The sequence below is a fragment of the Micropterus dolomieu genome, linkage group LG05 (assembly GCF_021292245.1).
Source record: "Micropterus dolomieu isolate WLL.071019.BEF.003 ecotype Adirondacks linkage group LG05, ASM2129224v1, whole genome shotgun sequence".
NCBI lineage: Eukaryota > Metazoa > Chordata > Actinopteri > Centrarchiformes > Centrarchidae > Micropterus > Micropterus dolomieu.
Genome location: NC_060154.1, coordinates 9,750,600 through 9,776,116, shown reverse-complemented (window position 1 = coordinate 9,776,116; position 25,517 = coordinate 9,750,600). Strand labels below are relative to the sequence as shown.

Sequence of the window (25,517 nt, the reverse complement as noted above, 5' to 3'; positions counted from 1 at the left end):
AAAAATGTAATGTACAATAAAATCACCAATTAGTAATTTAATAATAATTAGATTAATTTTTACAAAAAATACTAAAGATCGATAAAGAGAACTTTTATTAAGATTATCTTATATAAGAGATGCTCTGCTCTGAATGCAGATTTGGATAAATCTGGAAGCTTGACCCTCACCCATGTCATTGAGCCAGCAGGCAATTTTCCTGTACACCTCGTCACATGCAGTCACAGTGATAGCTAGCATGATTTTGGGGATGAAGCGGGCTAGCCGAGGCATTTCCTTGATCCCCATCACAAACTCCTGCGGAGACACAGCTTTTTACTCATCACCCCCAAGGAAAAAAAACTAACACCCAGGGCGTGGAAACCAACATTTTGAAGGAGACGGTATTTTCTCTTCAATTCATTTCATTTCAGGCTTTATTGGTATAGAAAACATACGTTTACCTTGCCAAAGCAGATGTAAAATCAAAACATGTACATAAACAGAATAATTGTTCCATTAAAAAGATATGTCTTGCTTTGTTCAAGTTCCACCCATACTATAGCCTGTAGAACTCAGACATTTAACTAGCTTGCTGCATCATTATATCAATACATAAAATAAATCTGAAGAAACAAAACAAGGACAGATGCTGGTAAGGAGTTTTTTTTACCATTGAGACTATTATTGCTGCATTTATACAAGCAGGACACATTAAAAAATTAAGCTGACAGCAGACTGACCTGTAGTTCGAAGCAGATAAGCATGACCAGGAAGACAAAGCAGAGACAGAGGATACAGATGGGCAGGCTGACCAGCCACCTGAATACACGCCTCCGCCACGGAGGGTAGTAGAACTCCTCACATCCTGTTATGGGACTGCAGCGCTTGACTCCCTGCAGAGAGAGAGAGAGTAAGAGAGAAAAAAAGTATAAAAGGGCCTTAAAGAGAAGAGGATAGGAAGATGAAAGAAGCCTGTGTTTTAATTTCTCTCACCCGGAACTGAGGTCGTGTTTCCTCAAGGGATTCAGCAGGGGTGTCCAGTGTTCCCCACTTGTATGCCAGCTCAGCTCCCCTCCTCTTCCACCGCTCCAGGAACAGAGTGGCCCACACCACGTTGAACAGTGCAAACACCACACAGCAGATGTCACGGCTCGTCTGAAACATCCCAAGTACAAACACCCAAATGGCTACGATCGCGCAATGATCATTTTGGTGATTTAAGTTGTTTCAGAAAATGATAGCTCCTTACCTGATCTGACTCAGTGAGCATCCACAGCACAAAGCCAATCACAGCAGGATATAACATAGAAGTGGTGTAAAATCCCAGCCAGGCAAAATACATGGCAATCTTCACCCCAAAGTAGTCACAGATATCATCTGTAAACAATAGTGGAAAATTACAAAGTATGAGGATACTATGACAGTTATTATAAGCAAAGTAAGTGATTCACAGTGTCTAAAGCACTTTTTTATGGTTTTATACGTTAGTGTGTGTCTACGTATGAGTATCTTGTTCTATTGACCTAATGGCTGTTTCTCACAAACGGCCTGGACCCAAGACTTCATCAGCTGACTTAGGATCCTCTGCTCATGGAGAGGAAACACCTGCTGGATCACCCCTCGTGCACTCAGCTCAGGGACTGCAGAGAATAATAAAGCAGAGAATAAAGCTGAGTAAAATTACTGTGCATTTAATTTGTCAGAGAGAGAGAGACATAGATAGAAGAACAGTAGCTATATAAAGAAAAAACTAAAGCTATCAACTACAATAAACCGCCAAAGCCCTCACAATTGGCTTCTAATGATTTTAAACCCAAAACAACTGAGGAATTATTTCCAAAGCCTGCCAAAAAACTGACTTTACTGACTTTAATAAAATATTGCAGAGTGTCTAGCAACACTGTACTGATAAAGGCTGCAACTTACTGATAGGCTGGCCCTCCAGGAAGTTGATATTATGAAGCACCTCCCCATGTTTAGCACGTAGGTTGTCCAGCCAGTATTTAATGATGCTCTGTCTCTCCTGAAACAAGACAACATATCTATTTGCACGCGCGCGTGTGTTTGTGTGTGTTTGTGTGTGTGTGTGTGTGTGCACTGACACTGACCTGTGAAGTAAAGAAGCACAGCTCGCTCTCAATGTTCTCGTAGATGTAGTCCTCCTCACAGGAGAAGCTTCGTGTTCCTCCGCCAAACTCTGGCTTTACCGCTTTCCTTAGTCCCATCTCCTCAGCACCTCGCAACAAACTGCGGGACGACAAAGAGAGACCTTAAACAAATTGACCCTCCGATAGTGTTACAGAGCTTTATATGTATTTATTCTGTGATGCTTGTGAGACCAGAAGTGGCAAGTACAGCACAGTAACTACTTAAGAGTGTTGTCTTTCAGATTTTCTGATCGTCAGATCAACGGTTATTCAGATCATCATGTTGCTGCACCTGGTAAAGTTGGTATCTCTTTCTTTTCAACAACAGAATATTCCCAGTACGACTCTTGAACACTGGTGCAAAATGGTGCATTTTTATTAACCTTGTTCTTTGACTCTGAGTGGCCTAAAACCTGACAATTGTTTAATGTTGGTATTAATCAACAACACTTTCAATAATCGATAATCAGTAATAAGTATATATTAATAAAAAACATCCTCAATTGTGAAGATGTATTTCACAGATTCATCTTTTTGGCCTTTGGACTACTTGGACAATACAAGCAGTTGTGGGCATTTAAAAAAAATATATTTATAAGATGAATTTGTCAAAAAACAGATAAATCAATAATGAAAACTATTCTTATTTGCAGTCCTATTGTGGATAGCTGAAGAAATTTCTACAAAACATTTCAGCTGCGTAGAAAACATTTTACTGTAAGTTACCATATATTTGTCCAGTTTTCTATGGGATTGGAATTAAACCAACAGCAAACAACTCAATTAGATGGATTGTCCGTCATCACTCTCTCATCATCTCATTTCCCATCAGGCCCTCCTCCATGTCTCCTCTCTTCCTCCCTCCATGTCCTTTCTCCAGCCACTCTGTCTCTTTCCTCCTCCTCTCTCCATCCTCTTCTCTTTCTTCCCTCCCCTTCATCCTTTTATCTCTCGGAGTCGTCTCCTTTGCCCCCCCCCCTCCCCTATCCAATTCATCCCATTCTACTCTCCTTCTGCCCTTCCCAGCGGCTTTGTGCTACACTCACAGCACCACGCCTTCTGTTCCCTCTTGGTTTGCAGCTCACCCCTCTCTCACATGTACATGTATATATAGTTTATGCACACACATACAGGAGCACAGGCTTGGTGGGCCTGTAACATCCATCCATCATGCAGCTCCAGGCACTTGGAGGAGCAGTACAGTGACATACGTTCAGCACAATGATGGATTACAGCAGGAATGTGAGGTGTAAGCTTCTGTTTCGCCGCTGAATACAGCTTACTGTGCAGAACCATCACAATAAAAGGTCCTTGCCTGAGAAAAGAAAGGCTGTATCCATTTAAACCAGCTGTTTAGTAATCTAAGCCAATAACAGCAATGACTTTCAGTGGTGTGCAGCTCCTGCTGCTGCCAGGAATCTTAATGAGATTCCCCATTTCTTATTTAATCAAAAACTTTAGTGCCTTTTACACTCTCGCACCCCTAATGCAAGGAGTCTTAATTTGGAGACGTAGTTTAAGGGATTGTTTGGACAAAGCTAACCTTGTAAAAGAGCAGAATACTGCTGAGGGAGAGCACTGCATGTAAGGTTTATGCTAATTTAGCAAATATCCATCAGCCATTATGTAGAAACTCAGCAGAACAGGATGGCATACTGTAAATTGCCCAGTCAGAGCTAAGGAATGAGTAATGGATGGTATGTCAGCTGAGAAAAGAGGAGGAGGACATTTACTGTATGTTAATTTATAAAATTGTACTCTGGCAAGTTGTTTTAAAAACAATACATGGAGCCTTTCTGAAATCACACACGCACTAAACCTGTGACCCCGGCTGTTTTGATGCTGATCTCATACCCAGAGTTTCTACACTGGTAACGGCTCTCTTTCAAAACCAAATACATTGAAGAAAGAGCATATAAGATAATATAAAACAAGCCTACATATGATAGCAAACACACCTGGAGCCCTCTGCTCAGTTATTCTCACACAGCTAACAGAAGGACAGAAAGGAAAATTCTCAGCGGTTTAGTATGCAAAGGGAATGACTATTCAAGGTGAGTTCGAGGGGATGGATACTTTCTGGGTTATCTTTTCTATCACATGAAATATAGGTCAACCCATCCAGCAGCAGGTGTGAGAGAGAGAGAGAGAGAGAGAGAGAGAGAGAGAGAGAGAGAGAGAGAGAGAGAGAGAGAGAGAGAGAGAGAGAGAGAGAGAGAGATTGATTCATGTCACACAGCAATCATTTTCCTTAAGCATTTCATCTAAAACCTACTGGCCCACATTCAGAAAGCACTCTCTGCATCCACCTACCACATTACCCTTCCTCAATCCTCCCTGTTCTTTTCTCTTTGTCTTTCTGCTTCCCTCCTTCTCTCTTGTTCTCTCTCTTTGCATCCATCTCTGTGTCTCTTCCTTCATTCCTTCTGGCCATCTGTCTATTCCTATTCCATTCATGGGTAAAAGGTTTGGTGGAGACTCAGGATTTTTCTGAGAGGCCCATTGTTGAATGCATAGTCAGCAGAGAGGACTCCACATTTGTCAAGAGGTGAAATGCAGTATGGAACAGCGAGTGCCACCCTGATCTCCTGGATTGTATTTCGCAGTATTTATACATCAAAGTCAATGAGATTAAAATGACCCTGGGCTCATCCTCATCTTCCCTGGGGATTTTTTCAAAACAAGAGACTGTAACTGGGACGTGTAATCAGAGCAAATACAGTCTATACTGTTTAGCCTGACTAACCTTCTGCAAAACTTAAAATAACCTGCAGCACAGCACTAGTAGCCAAGCAGACCAGTTACACCATGCATCATGGCAGCTTTCTAATGATTCACTGTGTATGAGCTAAACTGCTGTGCCTAATATACCTGCGGCTAAATATAATACCATTATAAAAGGAAGGTACAATCTACAACAGCACAAAACAGCAGGGATATTTTAGTCTTTAACATCCCAACTCCAGTAGTAGCATTTTAAAATAACTAAACCTCAAACTACTAGAGGAAGCAGTGATATATACTGTATTATTCATTTGGCAGATCAATTTCGTTCTCTGGTGAGAAAAGTTACTGCTGTATCTTCTTGCCTGTATTCTGTCCAGGATGACTGGAAGTTTTTGTACAGATTAAACAAGCAAGACATAACTTGTTAATTTGTGAGCTTCAGAGTTGCTGGTAGGGAGAGCCAGTCTAGGTGTTTCCCACTGTTTACAGCAAAGTTATGCTCACTGCCTACTGACTGTAGATTCCTATTTACCATACAGACATGAGAGAGGTATTTTTGCATCTAACTCTCAGCAAGAAAGAGATTAAATATTCTTCCCAAAATGTCAAACTGTTCCTTTAAGGATACTAAATCATTGAGAACAACAAATATATCTTGGTACCTAATGGTGAAATTCGACCACATTTTCAGAAAACTCTAAATTATAGTCCTTCTCTTTTTCATACTTTTCAACATTTGAAAAGTTTATTGCAATATTTCACATAATTTTATAAATAAAAGTATGTAGCTATTACAGCCATATTGTCAATTAATGACTAAATACACCCTTGCAAATTTGTGTTGCTTACTCTGTACAACCTTTGTCAAGAGTCCTTACTTTTCATATGTAGCGGTGACGAAGAATGCAAAGACTCGTGTGTGCTTATGATGTCGTATTTGGATGATGAGCTCTGGGATTCCCAGCCGGATGTGGTTCAGTAGCCATAGCAACGTGTGGTCATCTGTAGTGTCTGTGGCAGGAAATGAAAAATAAAATCCATTTTCAAAGATACCCACACATCACTGTACACGGGAGCTGCCGAGTACTCCCACAGTCTTATACTATTTATTCCTGAGCAACAGCTGGAGGTTAAGAATGACTCTTCTCAGCTTTCTTAGCTGATTTAGGCTATGGCTCAGGAAGTTAAGTGAAGTTTTATCATCAACATAATAGTCATGATCCTCATCTTTATCATCAACACTATATATCTGTATTGATTCCTACAAAAGTTAACATTATCTGCTGCTCAGTGGTAGGTTGGGATCTATGTGTATATCTTTAAGAGATACATAAGCATCTAAAAAAAATTTAAATGTGAGAAATTAAAGGAATAAAATAGTATTACTTTCTTATTTGCCTGGAGAATGGGGAAAGTAAATTTATAGCTTTTTATTTAAAACACAAATTCGGAAGGAAATTATGGAATGAGGTCACATTTTACATTCTGTAGGGCTGTAGCATTAACATAAAAGGCATGTTAATGTGACTGTTAAGGTTAGGGGTCCATTATGTCAATTAGGGTCCTTAAAATTATAGAAATACAAATATGTAAGTGAGTATGTATGTGAGTGTCTGACCTGCAAATGTCATGAGAACATCACAGTTCTCTGTTGGCACCGTTTTCATCCACGACTTATGAGACATGATGTGTCTTCCAGCCTGCAGCAGCCGCTTTCCAAACAACTTATCTGAGAGGGAGACAGACAGAAAAACAGAGAGAGAGAGAGAGAGAGAGAGAGAGAGAGAGAGAGAGAGAGAGAGAGAGAGAGAGAGAGAGAGAGAGAACTTTTCAAAGTGAAACAGTGTAAGGAGCAATGACATTTCTAACATTTTCAGCAAGCCCCCCTCCAAAACTTTGATCCCCCGCTGCCCCATCTCACACACACACAAAAAGACACACAAAAAATCATCCTTCTCGATGGGATAGATTTAAATGTCATGCCGCTTTGCCCCACAACATGAGATTGATAGCACTAAACCTGCCCTGCCAAGACTAGAGGCCACACATTGTCTACACTGTCTGTATTGACACATACACACTCACAGACACTCAGCTGAATCACTGCACATGTATGTGCAGCTATTTCTCTGTGTTATGTCCAGAGTGTCAGGAATACTTGCATACAAGACTTGAACTATTAAAGAACACAGTTTGTTATTTTCACAATATAGACACGATAATTTTGACAAAACTAAATGTACAGCCAGTTCAGTGAATTTACCTCCCGCATAGAATTACTGTCTCTCTATTCCTGAAGTCAACAGCACACCAAAAATAGCTCTACTGTAGCCACACAGCAATGTCACAATATATATATATATATATATATATATATATATATATATATATATATATAACAGTCACCCTTAACGCAGCATTCTGAAGGAAAATAATGCACAGCACATATTTTATATTAGTGTTACGTCATGGAAAATAAATATATATATATATATATATAACAGTCACCCTTAACGCAGCATTCTGAAGGAAAATAATGCACAGCACATATTTTATATTAGTGTTACGTCATGGAAAAATTGCCTTTTTAAAACTGCAGTTTTTGTGTCCAAGCCCAAATGAACTTTATCTTCACTCTGTCACCTCGTTCATCTGTCATTAATCCTGTAGCGTCTCATATTCCCAGGCAGCAGTGCCAATAGTTTAAACAGAATTAAGCGATTCTGTTACCAGTGTAACCTCAAACTCTGCTCAGCTGTCAGAGGACAGTTTGTAAAAACCATTTACCGGGTCGTGAATAATAATGACAGCAGCCTGGAGAGAATGTCTGTCCCATGGCAGCCCTGTGATCACTGAGGCATGGAGCGTCAGAGGAGCTAGAAACTGGGACACTTTCCAGAGATCACACACAGGCATGTTTAGTATCACAACATTCATCCAAGAATATTCTATTCGTTTATTTGTATGTATTTGAAAGCAGTAGAAAAATGTTAAATCTCTATGAGTGGACAAGACCAAAACATGAAAGCTGCATATCGTCTTACACTTGAAGTTCATTTGCATCGTATAATTGGTTTACATATTGCTTACATGGTACAAAAGTGAACGCACATAAGGTCAAGGACATGGCAGACCATGTAAATTTAACCATGACATCACCACTACTAGCATGCCACTGTAAATCACACAGTTCACTTGCGTGCTGTGTGGATCCAATAAATAAGTGTCACATAAAAACATCATTGTACTGCTGCTCAGAGTGCCCCTCTACTTCCTGGAACAGAGTGGTGACAGAGAGGGACACATAGTGGGGCTTCCCCGAAACAAGCCTCTGATCTTTTTCCTTGTGGTGTTTTCTATGTTTACAGTTCTGTATGTGCAAGCACTGCAACAAAATGCATCATAAAGCTGCTGCACAAACTAAGTCACTAAGACACATTTTAACAACTGCAAGTCAGTTTTTTTATACTAGATGGCATAGTCCTGTTTTAAAAGCTGCACTAATCAATATAAATGGACCAACCAATGGAGCACATTTCTACTGTAAGGGTAATTGAAAGGGGTCACTAGTAGTTATGGCCCAACACAGTAGCCTATGAAGACTTTTAGTCTATTTTGGATAAATGTTTTGGTTTTCTGGCCCTTAATCTCACTGTACACAACCTGCTCAGCACCAAACAGCACAGCTAGCGTCTACATGAAAACAGTGTTGCATTTAGCAGCTAAAGAGCCATGAATTTTCCTGATGAGTAGAGTTTGCCTAATTGTTTTTTGTTCCTCAAGACTTAATTGTATACACCTAATAATTTAATTCTGATGTTGTATTATGTAATGTTTAATCTTATCTTTCTGTATTTTTCATTTTATAGTATTATTCTCTTTTATAATTATATTTGAACATTTGAATGTTCAAAAATTGCACTTGTGCTTTTTATCTGCTCATTTTGTTGCTCTTTTTGTTACCTATGCACTCTCTGGAAAGAGCCAGAAAGAGTTCCCTCCTACAGAGTTCTATATAAATAAAATTAGAGACAGAGAGAATGCCAACAAAATAAAGTCTGTCTTTACCCAGTAAATCTAAGGACTTAAAATGCAACAGACATGTTTTGATATTTTCTGTCCACATAACTCAAAACATGTTGGAGTTACTTAACTTAGAGGTAGAATTACTATTTAAAGGATCCTTATTCAATACTTACAAAGAGGTTGTGACAACTTAATCTGGTTCCACACTTCTCTTCCCCTCTGAAGAACATTTTCAAACATCGCAACAAGCCGAACAGGAAACAGAGCAAGGTATTTTTGACTTTTTAATCTTGAGTGGTACTCCTAGATACGAAAATCTGACTGGCCACTCCACTGTGCTTTAGATGAAATGCTGCAGGCAGCGCTGCGACATGACAGCAATTCTAATGTGTCCTGTATTCATCGCCGAGGGCAACACACACACACACACACACACACATACACTCCTTGAACAGCCAGCAGACTGGTTTCAACACTTCTACAAGGCTTCAACATAAGTACCAACAACTGAGCATGTGACCAGGTGGTTTGCATGCATTTGTGTTTGTTACTTGGTCAAACATGAACAATGATTCATACGTTGCCCATTAAGGCTTCCCTGCCCGGACTACACCAGTCTGACAGGTCTATGTTAGTGAGTGTGTGGTTTTGTACTACACAAACAAACCACCTCTCAGCTTCCATGGGAAAGGTTGTTGTCACTTTCAGTAAAGTAGGTTTGTCTGAGCAGCACACCTGAGACCACAGCCAGCTGAGTATGTTCAGCAGCAGGATCCTCTATGCTTTTCGGGGTCACTATTGACATCACCAATCAATGGATTATGGGACAAGCAGAATCTGAAACTGTGAACACAAGACTGATATATTATTACATTTTAAGTTGATATGGGGTCATGTATCTGGCCACCTGGTAACTATAAGTCTGATATTCACTCGCTTTTAGCTCTGTTTTTGGTCTCCACCATCTGCCTCTTTAGCTAAATGTTTACCAGACAACTAGTTGCTAACTTTTGTCTGCAGCTTGGTTTTGGGCCGGTAGTTTTCAGATTTTTTGCTGGAAAGGATACAGATGAGAGTGGCAAGACTGAACCAAAACAATAAGGTTGTGAATACAAAATTATGAGCTGAAAGAAGCTTTAAAGCTCTGTAGAACTGAGGGGAACTGCACAGTCACTACAAGCAACACCTTTTGCATACAAACATCCATTAGCAATATAAAAATATTGATAATAGCCTTCAAGATCTTTTTTTTTCCATTTAAGCTACATGTATCACTGTATACAAAAAATATCAGACCTCACCTTTTCATATTCATTTTTCACTCATGGACTTCTCATTATCTCGATCTCCCTCTCTCTGACTGATTTAAGCGTAATCAATATGCATTGATGTCTTTTACCTCATAAGTGTTCTTAATGAATTGAGTGCCCAGATATTTTGTACATGCAGTGTTTCACAGATTTTAAACTGAAAAGCGTATTTAATTATGTTTAAATGGTTGGAGTTAAAGTTGAGTAAGACGTTTAAAGTGCTTAAAAAACATTTTAATTATAGCCCAGTTGGACAATCTCTGTACATAATATACTATTAATTACATAAAAAAATGGTCTCATATGTCATTTATGTTGACAAAATAAGAGATTTTCTGAGTTTGTAAGGTCCTTTGGCCCTGTAACAAAAAACCAGGTCAATTTGAGCAGGTTAGTCCAGGACTAGCAGTGGTGGAGATAAAGTGTGTATTACTCACAGCCTTCTCAGTGAGACAACAGTTACAGGGCTAAGTCTTATCAGACAGCAGCCAGGCAGGCGCAACAAGCAGGGTGTCTTTCTGTGATCCGAGCTGCTCTCTGAAGCATTTCTGTGGGGTGTTTATGTGTGTGTGTCCACATAGGTATTTGTCTATGCGCATGTGTTTGAGCCTGAGATATAAATTGCCAGATTAATGGGGTGCAAGTCAGTTATGAAATTCAGGCATAGCACTAAAATGAAGGTCACAGACACTTAAGGACTTGATGATGCAGTCGCTGTCTTCGCTGGATGTGTGAGTTTGTTTGATAACTCTCTGGTCTTTATGCTTGCCTGGAGCAGCTCTGGGTCAACTTCGAAGATTTCACTCTGTCAAGTAGGGGTTATTTAAAGTTTGTGCCTTTATCTTTAAGTAGTTGGAACAACAGTTTGGGGCAGGGTCGAAAGAATACATATCATAGTTGGGAATATTATTAGGTCACTGTGTAAACTGTGTATGTCTAGCTGAGCAAAGATTAGTAATAATATTAGCAGTAATGGGATAATATAACACTAACATATAAGAACATATTTATTTTAGTATTTAGTGTATGTATTTAGTTCTTTATGAAATGGGAGAAATGCTGGGTTTAAAATGAGCATAAAGTGCCCTTTGTTTTTTAACTAGGTATCCAATCATGAGACATTAACATGTTTGCTGAGTCACCACAAACCGTCTATAATTACAGGTGCAATCAGGTGATCACTTTAGCTGATAAAATCCCTAATAGACACAGTTTTAAAGTGAAACAAAAATTATTCACACTTGAGAACACAACGGTTGGCATCAGTAGGAGACAAAATGTTCCCCTTTTTGGCTTTGTACATTCAAATGCAGAAAAAGATCCCTTTGCTATATAGGCTGGGCAACAGTGTGTATTTCCTAGCACACTGAAGTGTGGAGCATGAGTTATATTTTCTCAGCAGCAAGTTATTATCAAGTTTGACTCTTATTAAGACAGTCTAATATAGAGAAGGATGGACAGATACAAACACACAGATATAATAAAATAACGGCAGAGAGACTGACAGAACTCCCAACGGATACAGAGGGATGATGGCAAACAAAATAAAACTGGCAGAAAGCATTTCTGTGACAATCATCTACTGAGTGTGGGTATTAATCAAATGACCCTATTAGAACGATTACATCAGTAAGTGGGACAGAGAGCCTAATCAGGTTCAAACACCTAACAATTTCCTTAATTAGAATGATGTCCATCTCTGACTCCATTTATCACCATCCTGTACAGATGGTACAAGTCCACACCCCGGTTCCCAACTCCCCAAACACACACACACACACACACACACACACACACACACACACACAAGAGCAGGGGTGGGCGATATGGCCCTAAAATAACATCACGGTATGGGTATTTCGGCGATAATGATATAATTAATGATATGACAAAATACTGAAGAATATTTTTGGTTCAGAACTCACAATAGCTTAGCTCTTTTCCTGAGTCATCAATAATGCAGCTGAAACGTCTTAAATAAATACCAAATCAGACCGTTCCACCTGTGAAGATAATGTGAATCAAACCTTGGATTCTGTCACTGCAGCCTACGTGTCTTGAAGGAAGAAAACATAACCTTAACCCACCTCTCCTCTTATCTGTCCCTTTCTCTTTCTCCCACCTTTCCCTCCCTCCTGCTTTCTTCAACTTCCGAACATTGACTCGCTTTATTACTTATCGCAACGGCCACCTCGCTGCACCCTCCCAATGCAAGGTACACAGTCTGCATACATTTTGGCACCAAAAAAGATAAACACAAACACTCCCTATTCCACATTGCATCTTTATTTTCCACTGGCAGCTGCACACACAGATGTGTTTTGGATGATATGAAAGCCCTCTCTTCCCATTGCAGCAGAGCCCTCCTGTCTGTTTTTGCTTTCTTTTACCTCAGTCTGCTCCTCTCACACACCATGGACCTCTCAGTCTCTCTCTCCTCTCTATATCTTTTTGCCGCTACCATCCCCGCCTCTTGATCTCATCCAAATCCTCCTTCGCTCTCACCCAGGCTGTCTCAAGAGGTATTTGTCATCATTGTGTACATGGAGCTTCTATGAATGATGCCTTCAAACTAGGCAGAGGGAAGGAAGTGGAAGGATGTTTGATAGTGATACAAATAAATCTGGAATAACAAAGTGCAGATGCTTCAGTGGCCAAGCACGAACACAGCAGTGTTTTTGCAAAAGCTTAATTTCTGTTATTAGCAGTAGCATTACCAAAAAACATCTCTCATCACTCAGTTAATTGAAAGGCAATGAAAGTACATAAATACAATCATGCTATAAGACCAGCCAGCTAGGCTCAATATAGGCTGTGTTATGGAAGAAAAACTGTTCATTAAAACTGGTTTCCTGTAGGTTTAAAAGCTGTATTGCCATCAACCTGCAATTAGGCCTGCTGCTAATTACCACACTTTGTTCTCCAGCCATTAATAAATTCTGCTGACACAGTCTTAACATCACATTATCCCAATTACAACAGACACAGGACATCTTCAGTGTAGTATTCTAAAAAAAATTTAACTGTATTTTAAATTAAGAACAGTAAAAGAAAGAAGAACAAGACTAAGAGCTGAGATTTAGCAGCTCTGTGAGGTGGTATTTAATAGTCATGCTTTGAGCTAAATGCTCACATCAGCACCAACATGCGCACAGTGACAATGTTGCAAGACGCTGATGTTTAGCAGGTAGAATGTTTACCACATTTATCATCTTAATTTAGCGTGGTGACATCTTAAAATTTGCTAATTTATATCAGCACCACAGGAAGAACAGAAACCTCCTTACTCCTACTTGCACCCACTACTAGCCTTGTAGTCATACCAGATGAATACCCCATATTATCTTCTTTTGATGTACATACAAGGTACATAACATTTCGTTAACAAGTGAATCCAACTTTCCCAAACAGATGCTCGAAATGAATGGTCTGAATGACATGAAGTGAACAACATAAAGTACAGTTGAGGCTGATGACGATGTCATTAGTTTTCCAGGTATTTGGTCATTAATCAAAGTATTGGAGAAATTAAAAACAAAATCTGTTTATGGCATTAGATGAGAAGGCAGGGTCACCAAAAATTTATCAATTCATCTTGAGAGAAACACAAATGTCTGTACTACATTTCATGGTAAACAATCCAATAGTTGTTGAGATATTTCACTAAAAAACAAAAATGTCAACCATATGGTGGCAAAAAAAGACAAAAAGTCAGGGAATCACTAAAGGCAGTAGACATCATCCTTTGGGGACCATGAATGGCAATCCATCAGTTGTTGAGATAATTTCGGTCTGGACCAAAGTGGTGGACTGAGCGATCAACACTGCCATATCTCGAGCCACTCTGCTAGAGTGGCTAAAATATCACTAGACGAACATCTGTATGATGTAGATGAGATTAGATTTTCTTCAAGAGGGAAATAAAAGATGTCTGTTCCACCTTTACGACAAATGGTGGATGTAAGAACTCTGGTTTCCTCATTAACATGTGCAGATAGGATAGCCAAGGGAAGGACGAGGCAAGAACATGTAGGAAGAAAAGAGCCACAGTGCTCACACAGCAGAATAGTATCACTTTTCCCCATCCCATCTTCTCTCTCTCCTTTACATTTGTCACTGCTCCTCACTTAGTCTCACTAAATCTGTCACCTTCATTTGCCTTCCCCCCTTTTTCTGCTAAGTAGGCTAATCAGTGGTTCATTCTAGGGTAGCTGGTTAATTTCGGTGAGCTACCTCAGTCAAGAAGCAAAGAAGAAGGGATTGAGCGGTCATATCTGTCATAAAGCTGGGGTTAAATGAAAATGAAGGGTCTACTATTCAGTCAGGTAACAATCATGAACCAAAGCCAGTGTTGAATCCCTTTCATCCCCAGTCGATACAGACTACTCCTTCAGACAGACGTGTTATCTAACTGGCTGAATTAAGCATTGTCAAGGGGGAGATTACGAAAGATGAATAAGCGAGTGGTGATGATGAATATAGTGGAGTGAATAGCAGCCTTTGTGGAGCAAACAGGCCTCGTTGTTGAGCAGTGGGCAACTGCCAAAGTGGAGGAAGGCTTTCTGGTTAACTCACAAAACAAAAAGGGACACGGACACAGACCAACAATGCAAACACACGTAAGTGGTCAGTATTGTGGTGTATGGAGCAGGATAAGAGTCACTGTATGGCATTTTTGGAAGATACTGGATTTTCGGATACCAAATACCTTGATTTTTTTTTAAATAAAGATGGAATTGACAACATATTCTTAATAAAATACTCTCATTCGCTGTCTTGGCAAGATTCAGATGGGAAAATGGATAAAGCTGGAGCCAGCATCTGGTTAGCTTAGATTAGCATAAAGACTAGAAACACAAACTCTTTTTTTTGTGTTTTTATTGTACAGATCAAACAAATGAAATATAACATGTTAATATGTTAATAAGTTAGCTTTAGAGATATTGGTAGGCATATTTTGTTACATTCGGCGAGGACCATAATAGGTGTTACCCCCATTATCAGTCTTTATCCTAAGCTAAGCTTACCGGCTGTAGCTTCATTCTGAACGCACAGACATGAGAGTGGTATCGACCTTCTCGTGTAACTCAGCATATTTCCCCACAACTTGAACGTTTTACTTAAAGGCAAGGATGAGGGCATGCAAATTTAAATCACTATGGCATAAACATTTTTCTTACTCAGAGGGTCATATGGAGAACCCAGCAATTCGGGCGTTCAGACAACACACTCATACATTTTTAAAGGAACTTTAACAGAGTTTCTAGTATCTAATGCATTCTGTACAAGACTCAAACCTAGCAACTGTTTGTCTTGGAAAGTTGGAAGTGTCAGTGTCTCAGTCATAATCATCTTAATCATTACATGATCAGGCACTCTAATAAATATCAGGCAAACTGGTTATTTCAGGACTAAGATCAGCATGATGGCTGTTCGGGTTTTCTGTTCTGCCGTTCCTCGGATCTGGAATACCCTCCCTGATCATCTGAAGGCACTAATGAGACTACTACTACTATTTTAAAAAAGTCATTTTAAAAAAGGACAAAAAACATTTTATAGCAGAATGTATGAGCTTTAAAAACCTTGCAAGTCGTTGCACTACGTTCACTTTTTTTAATGTCTTTTTTTGATTCTACCTTGTAGACTTTGAGATTTGTTTTTAATGTAAAGTCCATTACAAATAAAATGTATTATTATTATTTTACTGTAGAGAATAATACAGTTGAATGACTTCACTTATGACAAACAGTATACCATGCCATAAGATAACCATGTAAATTAGATTGAACTCTGCATGGAATAATGGAATTATACATGACTTTTCTTTATTGATATCAGCATTTTTTATTGGCCCTCACCTGCCCTGCTCTCTCAATATTGGCACTGGCCATTGAAAAATCATTATCGGTTAACCACTATGGCAATAGAAGAAGAAAGGATAATAGAATAGTGAATTTAAGATGCTGTAGCAGTGAGTCAGTCAGTCTGATGGCTATGGACTAATCAATCTGTATGATGGTAAGATATTTTATTCCTGGAAAGGAAATATGGGAGGGAGGCTTAGAGTCAGATCAATACCCACAGGAACTAGTGATCATTGTACATTACTACACCATTCTTCACATTTCGTTCTCCATTCAATGACAAGCAGAGGAAGACATCTTCAATGACTTAGTCGGCTTTGATTTCTCATGCCTTTCAAAAAGGAGCTTGAGAAAGATGTATGCAGCATTTTATCCTGACTTTTTTAGCCCCTGAGATTTTATAGAGAAATGTTAGGAAGGTCAGTAACACTATTATACATGTAACATCAAATCAAAAGTTTTACTGTAGAAGCAGCATAGGAAGAGTAACATGGTTGTTTGTTTTATTGAAATGAATCATAACTAGTGCACGATTGAGAAAATTCAACCCAACTGGAGCAACTGATTGTACAGTTTTTTTCAAAGTTGCTGCATCTTTACAATGGTGAAGCCTTGGGCAAAAAAAAGAGGAAAATTTATTACTCTTCTCTTTGTGAATGGAGAGCTTCACACAAACAACCGGCTGTTGGCTCTTATGCTTCAATAAACATCAATCACGAGCAAAGTGAAAAACTGGAGATTTTTCACTCTCAAATGTAAATACGGATATTACAGCAGTGGCAATGCAGTTTTCCTTGACAGCCAATTTCTTCAGGCATCATCACTGAACAATTGCAGCCTCCTCATATCACTTTGCTAAAGGAAATGACAGGAATAAAAGCTGCAGCAAGTCTAACACAGAGCACGAGAATCATGATTTTCTGACCGTATGACAAAAAGATGTGCAGCCAAACAGGCACGTTGCTGCAGATGACGAGTATCCTGTATGTTCTTTTATACATGATTGTACGGACTGAATAATACACAAAAAGGCAGGGGAAAAAAAGAGAAAATAGAGGTATAAAAGCAGAGTAAATATATAAGAAGGAAGCTCAATAAAACCCTGTATTTTACTATTGTAGGCATTCATCAGTCAACATTGACAATGTGCAAATATATGAGCTTGAACAGAATGTTCTCCCTCATCTGTATAAAGGTCATCTTTCAGTACATTCAATTTTTTATTAAAGTTAGGGGATCTGACTGGGCTTTTTAGACAAGGAACAAAAGATGCAAACAAACAAAAATGAGATAAAGAGTGAGAACTATCTCAGTACTAATTACACAATGAAGACCTGGTACAAGCGGACACAGAATATCTATGAGATATTGTTAGACAGTGTGGAATTTGCTTTTTTCCCCCCAACTTGAAAATTGCTTATGGGTAAATATAAAAGTTAATAAGGTGTAACAGATTTCTTCAATCTTTAAAAAGCATCACTTTTTTAAGTGGGGTCAACATAAAATGTCCTTATTTTGTATTTTAAAAGCTATAATGAATATTTACATAATAACAATGTATCAAATGACAATGTGAAAACAATGCGACAATGTCAAAGGGGTTGCAAGTAGTAATGAAACTGTAGAAAATTAGCACCTGAATCTGCAGCTCTCCTTTATAGAGAGTTTCAGCTCATTGTTAACCTGCTCAACGACAAACAGCAGACGTTGGTAGCATCTAGCTTGTGAACACTGTGGAGAATCCAGCAGCTAAAGAATCAGATATTTCCCTCAGGAGTTAGTAGAGATCAAAACAGAGCCAAAAGGGAGTGAATATTGGACTTACCTTTGCAAGATGGCCAGAAACACGACACCACATGAATGATGATGTCGCTCCTTAACAGCTGGATGTGTAAATAAGAACAAGTTCGGCATTTCAAACTTAGAAGGTTGTATGTCAGAAATGGGATGTGTTCATTGACAGATGCTACTTCTGGCAAGCATAAAAATCAACATTGTAAGTGAATTTCCTAAATTTATCTTTACATCAACAAGGAAAACAGATTAAAAAAGAAGGCCAGAAGAGGAGAAATACTTAATTTTAACAGGAGATTTACTGAGGTAAAATCTCAGGGGAGAACCCTCTGCCAAGCTCTTATCTGCCATCTACAGCTGTGGGCTCTATGCTAATATATGAGCAGAAAGTGTTGTTTTCCCCTTTAAAGAGCTGCACACAAGTTCTCTAAAATCTCTAAACACTTCATTTGGAGATAAAGTGTAGAGGCTGATGAGCACTGATTCTGTTCCTCATCACTAAACAAGCTCCCTTCCTGCCCTACACCATTACCAAACAAGATAAAAAACATAGAGCCATGCAGGGAAAAGGTGAATATTAGCAAAAAGAGAAAAGCGATAGCAAAGGGACTACTGAGTTATGTAGTCATCATTAGAAGAAGCCCAAGTGCGCTGCAGCATTTTTGTGTGTGCATTTCATTGGACAAATACATAATTCTGCTTTCTATGAAGGTGTAAGGTAGACAATCTGCCTGCTTCAATAAATATTAAGGAGAAGACAATGAAGACTGATTTCCCCTCTAAACCTACCAACCATATGTAAAAGTATAGTGGCTAAACAAAGCAAGTCAGAGGAGGTATAACGAAGACCTACATTATAGACTAACTGTGCTAACTGTTCCCCTGCTTCTCATTGACTGGCTCTGTGCAAACACTGACATGGATATTGTGTCTAGTTATTGGCTGGAAGAAAAAGACCTTTTCTCCCACATGTGTTGTACATTACATTTTCATGACCCTTTAACCTTCTCTGGAGGCTGCAAAGTGGCTAATGTGGAGCAATTCCTCACAACTGAGGCTAAAAGCAGCATTCTTCACCATGGTCATTGTATTTCTCCAGGCTTTGCTTAGCAACTACCAAAAAATAAAGAAAAAAAGATAGAAATCAAATGCAGGCCTAGTCATTAGAGTCAAAGAGGATAAAGGACAAGGTGACCGAACACACTTTAATCTTTTTTCACTTTTTCCTTCTGGAATGTAATATCATTTACACACAGGGGTAAGCTGGTTATTGATGCTGCTTTGATCACAGTGAAAGGAGCCTAAACTCAACGATAAGGTCTCTGCGACATGCCCCTGCTTCCACTCAAGGCAGGAGACAGGCAACACCAGCAGCACTCTCTCTGTACTTGGAATGCATTAAGCTCTGGAGTGTGCATTATCATTTTCTGCTTACAGTTTGATAATCTTCATGGCTATAAATGGAAAATTGTACATTTCCAGAAAGCATGAATGGGGATTTAGAAGTTGGTTGGCTAGAGGCAAAGAGGCATTATGGGTAATATGATTAAGCCATTTAAAACTTGAGAATCTAGGGCAAGTGAATCACCACTGGCAAGACAGATGGTTTATCACATCTCAGGGATAGTGTTTGTAACTTCCTCAAACATACCTGCAACTAAGGACTCTGGACGAAGGTATCTACACAGCAGTTACAGGGGGATGCTGTACCCTGAATGTGTCTCGATAGCACAGGAGGTACATGTATGGACTCATCTCTACATTTGGTAAACCAAGCAAACAAGAATCAGGCAACAAACAGGCACGCCTGTTGGTTGAAGGGTGCGTCCACACTGATCCCTCTCTAAGTGGATATAAATTCAACAGAGCGTACATTTTACAGTTTGTTTAAGAATTTATTTGATGCAAGAAACACTTCCTTGAATCTACTGTTTGAACACCTGATGGCAACGGTGAAACATATCAATCATCAGCGTTCTTTTCCAAACATTTTCTGTATCTCAAAATGTGCAAATAATAACAACAGTCTGTTTGTTACACAGGGCTGATGATGCTACATTATTTGCCAGACCTTCGTCAGTGGAAAAAAAGGAAAACTGATCAGCGTGGCCACATTCTTTCAGCTCACCTAGCTTTTGAAGAAGTAAATAGTAATCTTAATTTTTCCTCCTGATATCAATTCTATAGATACAATGCTGTCTATTCCCAGATTTTAAATCTGAAAACTACACAGCATGGAACTCACTGGACTGTGAGTACATGGCCCACCATGACTGAATGACTGCAATTGATTTTGGAAACACTTAAGAAACTGCATTTAGTGTAGATTGGTCACACTGTGGCTAATTTATAATCTGCTTAAAGAGGTCATATTATACTCATTTTCAGGTTCATAATTTTATTTAGTGGTTGTACCAGAATAGGTTTACATGGTTTAATTTTCAAAAAACACCATATTTTTGTCATACTGCACATTGCAGCACCTCTTTTTACCCTGTGTTTTGATCGCTCTGTTTTAGCTATGAGGTGATGTATATCACTTCTAAAAGAAGGAGTTGCACATGCAGCAGCACCTTGTTCAGAATTACTAGCCAATCAGAAGCAGAGTAGAGCGGGTCTTGACAAGCCGGTAAACGCGACTTCGTTTCAGCTGTAGGCCTACATGTTCCCAAACCAGCTTAGCAACCTAGACTACAGCAAGAGTTTCAGAGTGGCGATTAATTTGTAACACATTGATCTTTCATACGTAACAACTGTGCACTGTCTCTACATCATGGTAAGAACTTTATGTTCATTGACTGTCTAACGTTCGGTAGGGAGAGTGTGGACGAGGAGAGGCAGCGGGTGGATGTTACTGTGTGTGCTGCAGCTCAGTGTGTTTTTCCTCCGGTGTTTTTAAAGAAGACTAGCCGCAGAGCTTATGATGCATGTTACCATGTGACGAAACATGGTAAATGGAAAAAAGGCTGGACTACAATGGAGCTGTTTTCGGGCAGTTCAGAACAGTGTTTTCTTTAGGAAATGGTAACTCCCTTTGAGGTAGACTTTAAGACAATAAAGGAAAGGGGAAAAAGCCAAAAAGCACCTATGACCTATTTATTAAGGCCAATAGTGCGTCCCTAATCCTCACAGGAAGATGAGGTGATAAATCATGTTTCTTGCAGCAGAAAGATGAGTTTGGGAAGTTCACCTGAGGAGATACAGCCACTACACCTGGAAATCTACTATTTAAATGAGTACCAGCCATACAAACTAACATCAACAGAAAGTCTATGAAAATGATTGCAGCATCAACTGCAATGTTTACCTTCATCTGACCAGCACCTACTTCACTGTAATGATCTCATTGTTAAGGTAAGTTGCTCATACATAATGTGAGGTGTTATCACAGTAAAGAGCAGGCCACTTCATTTTTATAGTTAGTCTGATGGTCTACATAATTCTACCATGAAATGTCTTCCCCCATCAAGAGCTGGTTCGCCAAAGTGATCGGTCACTTGAGTGTTTGACCGATTAGGTAAGGTTAATAAAGCTCCAATATTACTAGCAGCAAGGTCACACCACAAAGATGTGATTTTCCTTGATTGCTAATGCAGCTAATGAGCAGCTCAGTACTTACTCTAGAAGTGGAGAGGAGAAAGAACAGGAAATAAGAGTGAGATGCAGAGAGAGAGGCATTAAGTTCAGAGTCATTAGGCACAACACACTGCTGTCATTATATCATACTGCATTACATTCATCAGCCCCTTCATTTAAGAAGCTGTGGGAGGCCACAAAACCAATGGCTCAGTCTGTCTGCTGCTGTGAAAAACAGCTCTTCTTTTGGGAAGTTCAGTGTGATGGTTTTTCCTCTGAACACTGCCGTACACTGCTGTATTTAAGGCAACCTGTGTGACACTGAACCAGACTAAATCTGTCTCAAGCTACGCCGAGGTATTCTACTTGCTTAAGAGCCAGTGAGAGCGAGAGAGCAAAGCCGTGACCAAGAGTCTATGGATGAGTGCAGATCCCTGCTTAATACATTTCTCCCATGCATTTTGCAGACTGTAAAAGTGCATTTGTTAATGCCAAGCATCAAGGTTGGAGTTAAATAAGTTTACATAGATGAAAATGGATCCTTCAGATCTCCCCACTGCCTCAGAAAAAAATTTCACTTTTAGATCAGAGCACAGGTGAAAAAAGGGTTTGAGCTTTTATTTTAGATTGACTTTACTTGCCAAACTTGCACACTTGTATATTATATATATTTTAAAGAGTGAAACCTAATTTAGATAGTGTGGCAGTTAAGAAACAGCAAATATATAAAATCAGCTCATGATGCAGACTGTCCTATTAAAGTGTGACTCCTCCTACTCCTACTTAATTCCTACTAGATTGTGTCATTGCTACAACTGCAGTATCATTATCACCATCAATAACATCTCATTAAGCCCCAAGTTTAAATGGCCTGAAACAAAAACACTCACTGAGAAATAATCTGGAAGACAAAATATAGAATAAAAGTAAAAAGGTCATTTGTAGTACAACAAAGGGAGTTCAAATCGCACAGATTTTCAGGAGTGCATACAGAGATACAAAATTTCAGGCTGCAGCCCATTATCATCACATCATTTTTGAAAGTGAGATTGAATCTTGCCGTATATCCTAACCAATGTCCTACATCCTCAACCACTGAGCTGGCTGATTAGGCAACCGCACATTACATGACCTGATTTCCATAACACTGAATCTTATCAACACTGGCCTCAGAGGGAACACAAACTAATTGGTGAGACTTTTATTTTGCTTTTTCTAATGATGGGCGCTTAATTAATCTTTGAAACGCGGGCTTTTGAGTTTCAGAGCTACAAAGGAAGATGGTCGGGAGGATCAAAGTCATTCCAGTCTACTGTGGCAGGATTAGGAAAATGTGGTGGAGGCATGGAGACAATCGAGCTTCCAAGCCTCCTGTGAGGAAAATCCTTCCAGGCTCAACCCGAGAAATCACCCTGACTTGCTGCTGTGCAAGCTGACTGACACTGACACATGTGAGGGCGGTTATGTGATATCATCATAATCCCACTGAAGTCCCCAAACCCAATCCTTCTCTCTCATGACCCATGCAAGAAAATGTACAGGCAAGTGGGGCCAGGAGGTTTTAAGAGGGCAATACAGTCAATGCTCTTAACATTTCCGATACACATCGGACCTTTGATACTTTTCAATAACACACAGTGATGTAATTTTGTTATTCTCTGGGATTTATGTGGTCTTCAGTTCAGACATTTTACCACCCCTAAGGCTGTAGTTTATGCATTCACTGTCAGATCATTCTCCAACAAACAGGAAGAAAAAACAGTAAGGGGGTGATTCTTGGATTAGACAGCAATTTAACACAAAGCAGGTGGTCCTGTTGCATGAAGAAGGGTCCGGCTGCAGACTGTAGCTCAGGGGGGCGTGGTGTGAGCGGTGCTACAGGCCACAGCTGGAAGCAATTGGTTGCATGGGTTGGCAAATTCTGTCCCTCATCCCTATTTAGTTTTATTATAAAGGTATCTATTTTGGTGTTTTTTTGTTTTTTTTAGTATTAATTATGTACTGTTTTGAGACCAAAATTATAAAAAGACACGCACATCCCAGCACCCAATAGGATGGGTGCTATATCATAAACGTTGAAAACAAATAGATTAGTGCACCACTGACATAGTGTTTATTCATTGAATGATTACAGGTCTAATGAGGGAGCCAGATGTGGCTGTTAAAATTCTAATGTGTGATTAAAATTGGCAACCTTCTCATTTCACATTAGGAACAATTTGATCACAGAATAAATAAACCAGGGATTCAATGCCAGCTTTCAGGCCTTAAAGGTTTGTGATACTTGATGCTATGAATACATTTTGGTAAATAACAAAAAGCACTGACTTTCAATAGTCAGCCCTACACATTTAAACCACTGACACCTTTTATCAAGAGCTTGGTACCAGTAAATTCCTGTGTGTGTTGATGTTTGTTATCTGCCTGTACCCTCAAAGCTTTAGTCTCCCAGTCCTTCTCTTTACCCGCAGCACTGCTCCTAGCTAATGAAGTAAATGTTAAATTGCACTCATCTCCACTTTGCTGACCCTCCAGCTCACCAGTAACCCATTCAAGGACCGGCTCAAAACGATGACATCAGGCTGCTCCTCCAGTCAGCAGCAACCTGCTCAGGTTACCTCAGCCAAGTGTGGAAAGGAGCACTCATCCGCTGACAACCCACTGCTCCACTGCATCACTCTGCAGCAGTACTAGCAGGGAGCACTGAGGCTGTCTCTGCACCCTGCATGCAGAATAAAAACAACCCTGGCTCGGCAGCTGAGTCTCTCCAGCCCTGGCTAATATTGTGGTCTGTTCCAAAAATAGTCCCACTTGCAATTTTCGCAGTGGGACAACTATGATACAGCCTATAAAAATCCACTATCATGTAGTGTAAACAGAAAGCATGTTTATTTTATGTTTAAGCCTGTCTAAAAAGGTAAATAATGCTATAATTTACACAGCAGTGGGGTATAAACCACACCAAACATGCAAAGGTAACAAATTATGGGAATGTTATTGTAAGAGGGGCAGCCTTTATGGCTTAACCATCATTGAAATGACAGAACATGCACCTGTCCTATCCAATCGCATGGTAACTGGTAGACTACTCCGGCAATATGTACAGCCTAAATAGACTGTAGCAGTCTAGTCAGGCTACAAAACTATCCCTTGATGTCATCATTAAGTTAATAAACATTTGATTGCCTGGAGGAAAGATGGGCACATCTCAGAGATAGCCCATCTCATAGCCTACTAGCAGCCTACAAGGATGCTGTGGAATAAACTATGGCAATTACTACAAGTACCCACAGGGATACTGTGGAAACAGCAGGTAGGATAATAGCCTACACACAATCACCGCCTATAAGGTCAAAACCAAACAGAATAGAATGTAGCCATTTTCCTAAAGAGAGATTATAACATCAATAGGCACGTTTTAAAAAGCCGCTGCTATGGAAACATGTGATACAAGTGAAAGCCATCATTTATAGGCCTGCGCTCTAATCAATTGGTAATTTTGGGACGCCTTCATGGAGACAAAAGAACTGTGCCGCGAGGTGTATGATGGTGCTCGTCTCGTTTCCCAGCAGCGCGTTCACCTGTGCTCTCTCCCTTTAACCGCGTCCTATACCGCATCGTACGACGAGAAGAAGCACACTCACCCAGTACACCGGAGGAGGCTTGTGGCGGGGCAGCGCCCGGCTCCGGCCTCTCTGAGTCTCCCTGCTGCGCTCGGTGTCGGTGCCGGGAGCTCTCGGAGCTGTCGCCGGTGGTCGCGCCACTGGCGGCCGCCGCGGCAGCAGCGCCTGTCCCCGTGTCGGGCATGCTCTCTATCAGCGAGGAGCGACGGAAGATGAAGATATTCTCCGGGAAATTGTGTAATGGTTTCGCATCTCAGGAGGATGGCAAAGCATGGGTGTAGCGCGGTATCCGGAGGTGTCCGAGTGAAGGGTTAAAAGAGTGTGAAAGTGAAGTGAAGGTCGGTGTCGGTGCAGCGGCGGATCATCCTTATGGTGCTCTGGAGCAGGATGCGCGGCTAGATGGAGAGTCCTCCTCCGACGACTATAGAGGAGGGACAAAGAGATTGGGGGCGGGGGTCTGGGTGACAC

The 25,517-nt window shown here is 40.0% G+C and overlaps 1 protein-coding gene across 1 annotated transcript in view; it reads right to left on the bottom strand.

Annotated features, from left to right (window-relative positions):
- The window catches only part of ano8b (anoctamin 8b), a 37,437-nt gene extending 11,998 nt beyond the window's left edge, over positions 1–25,439 (bottom strand). The window contains exons 1-10 of the mRNA XM_046049900.1: positions 25,071–25,439; positions 6,475–6,585; positions 5,735–5,867; positions 2,091–2,229; positions 1,909–2,005; positions 1,506–1,622; positions 1,232–1,359; positions 976–1,137; positions 723–875; positions 171–297 (exon numbers count right to left, since the gene is read on the bottom strand). Of these exons, the coding sequence (XP_045905856.1) occupies positions 171–297; positions 723–875; positions 976–1,137; positions 1,232–1,359; positions 1,506–1,622; positions 1,909–2,005; positions 2,091–2,229; positions 5,735–5,867; positions 6,475–6,585; positions 25,071–25,233 (1,330 nt within the window). The 5' untranslated portion in view covers positions 25,234–25,439. The remainder of the gene's footprint in view (positions 1–170; positions 298–722; positions 876–975; positions 1,138–1,231; positions 1,360–1,505; positions 1,623–1,908; positions 2,006–2,090; positions 2,230–5,734; positions 5,868–6,474; positions 6,586–25,070) is intronic.
- Between the last annotated feature and the right edge of the window lie 78 nt (positions 25,440–25,517).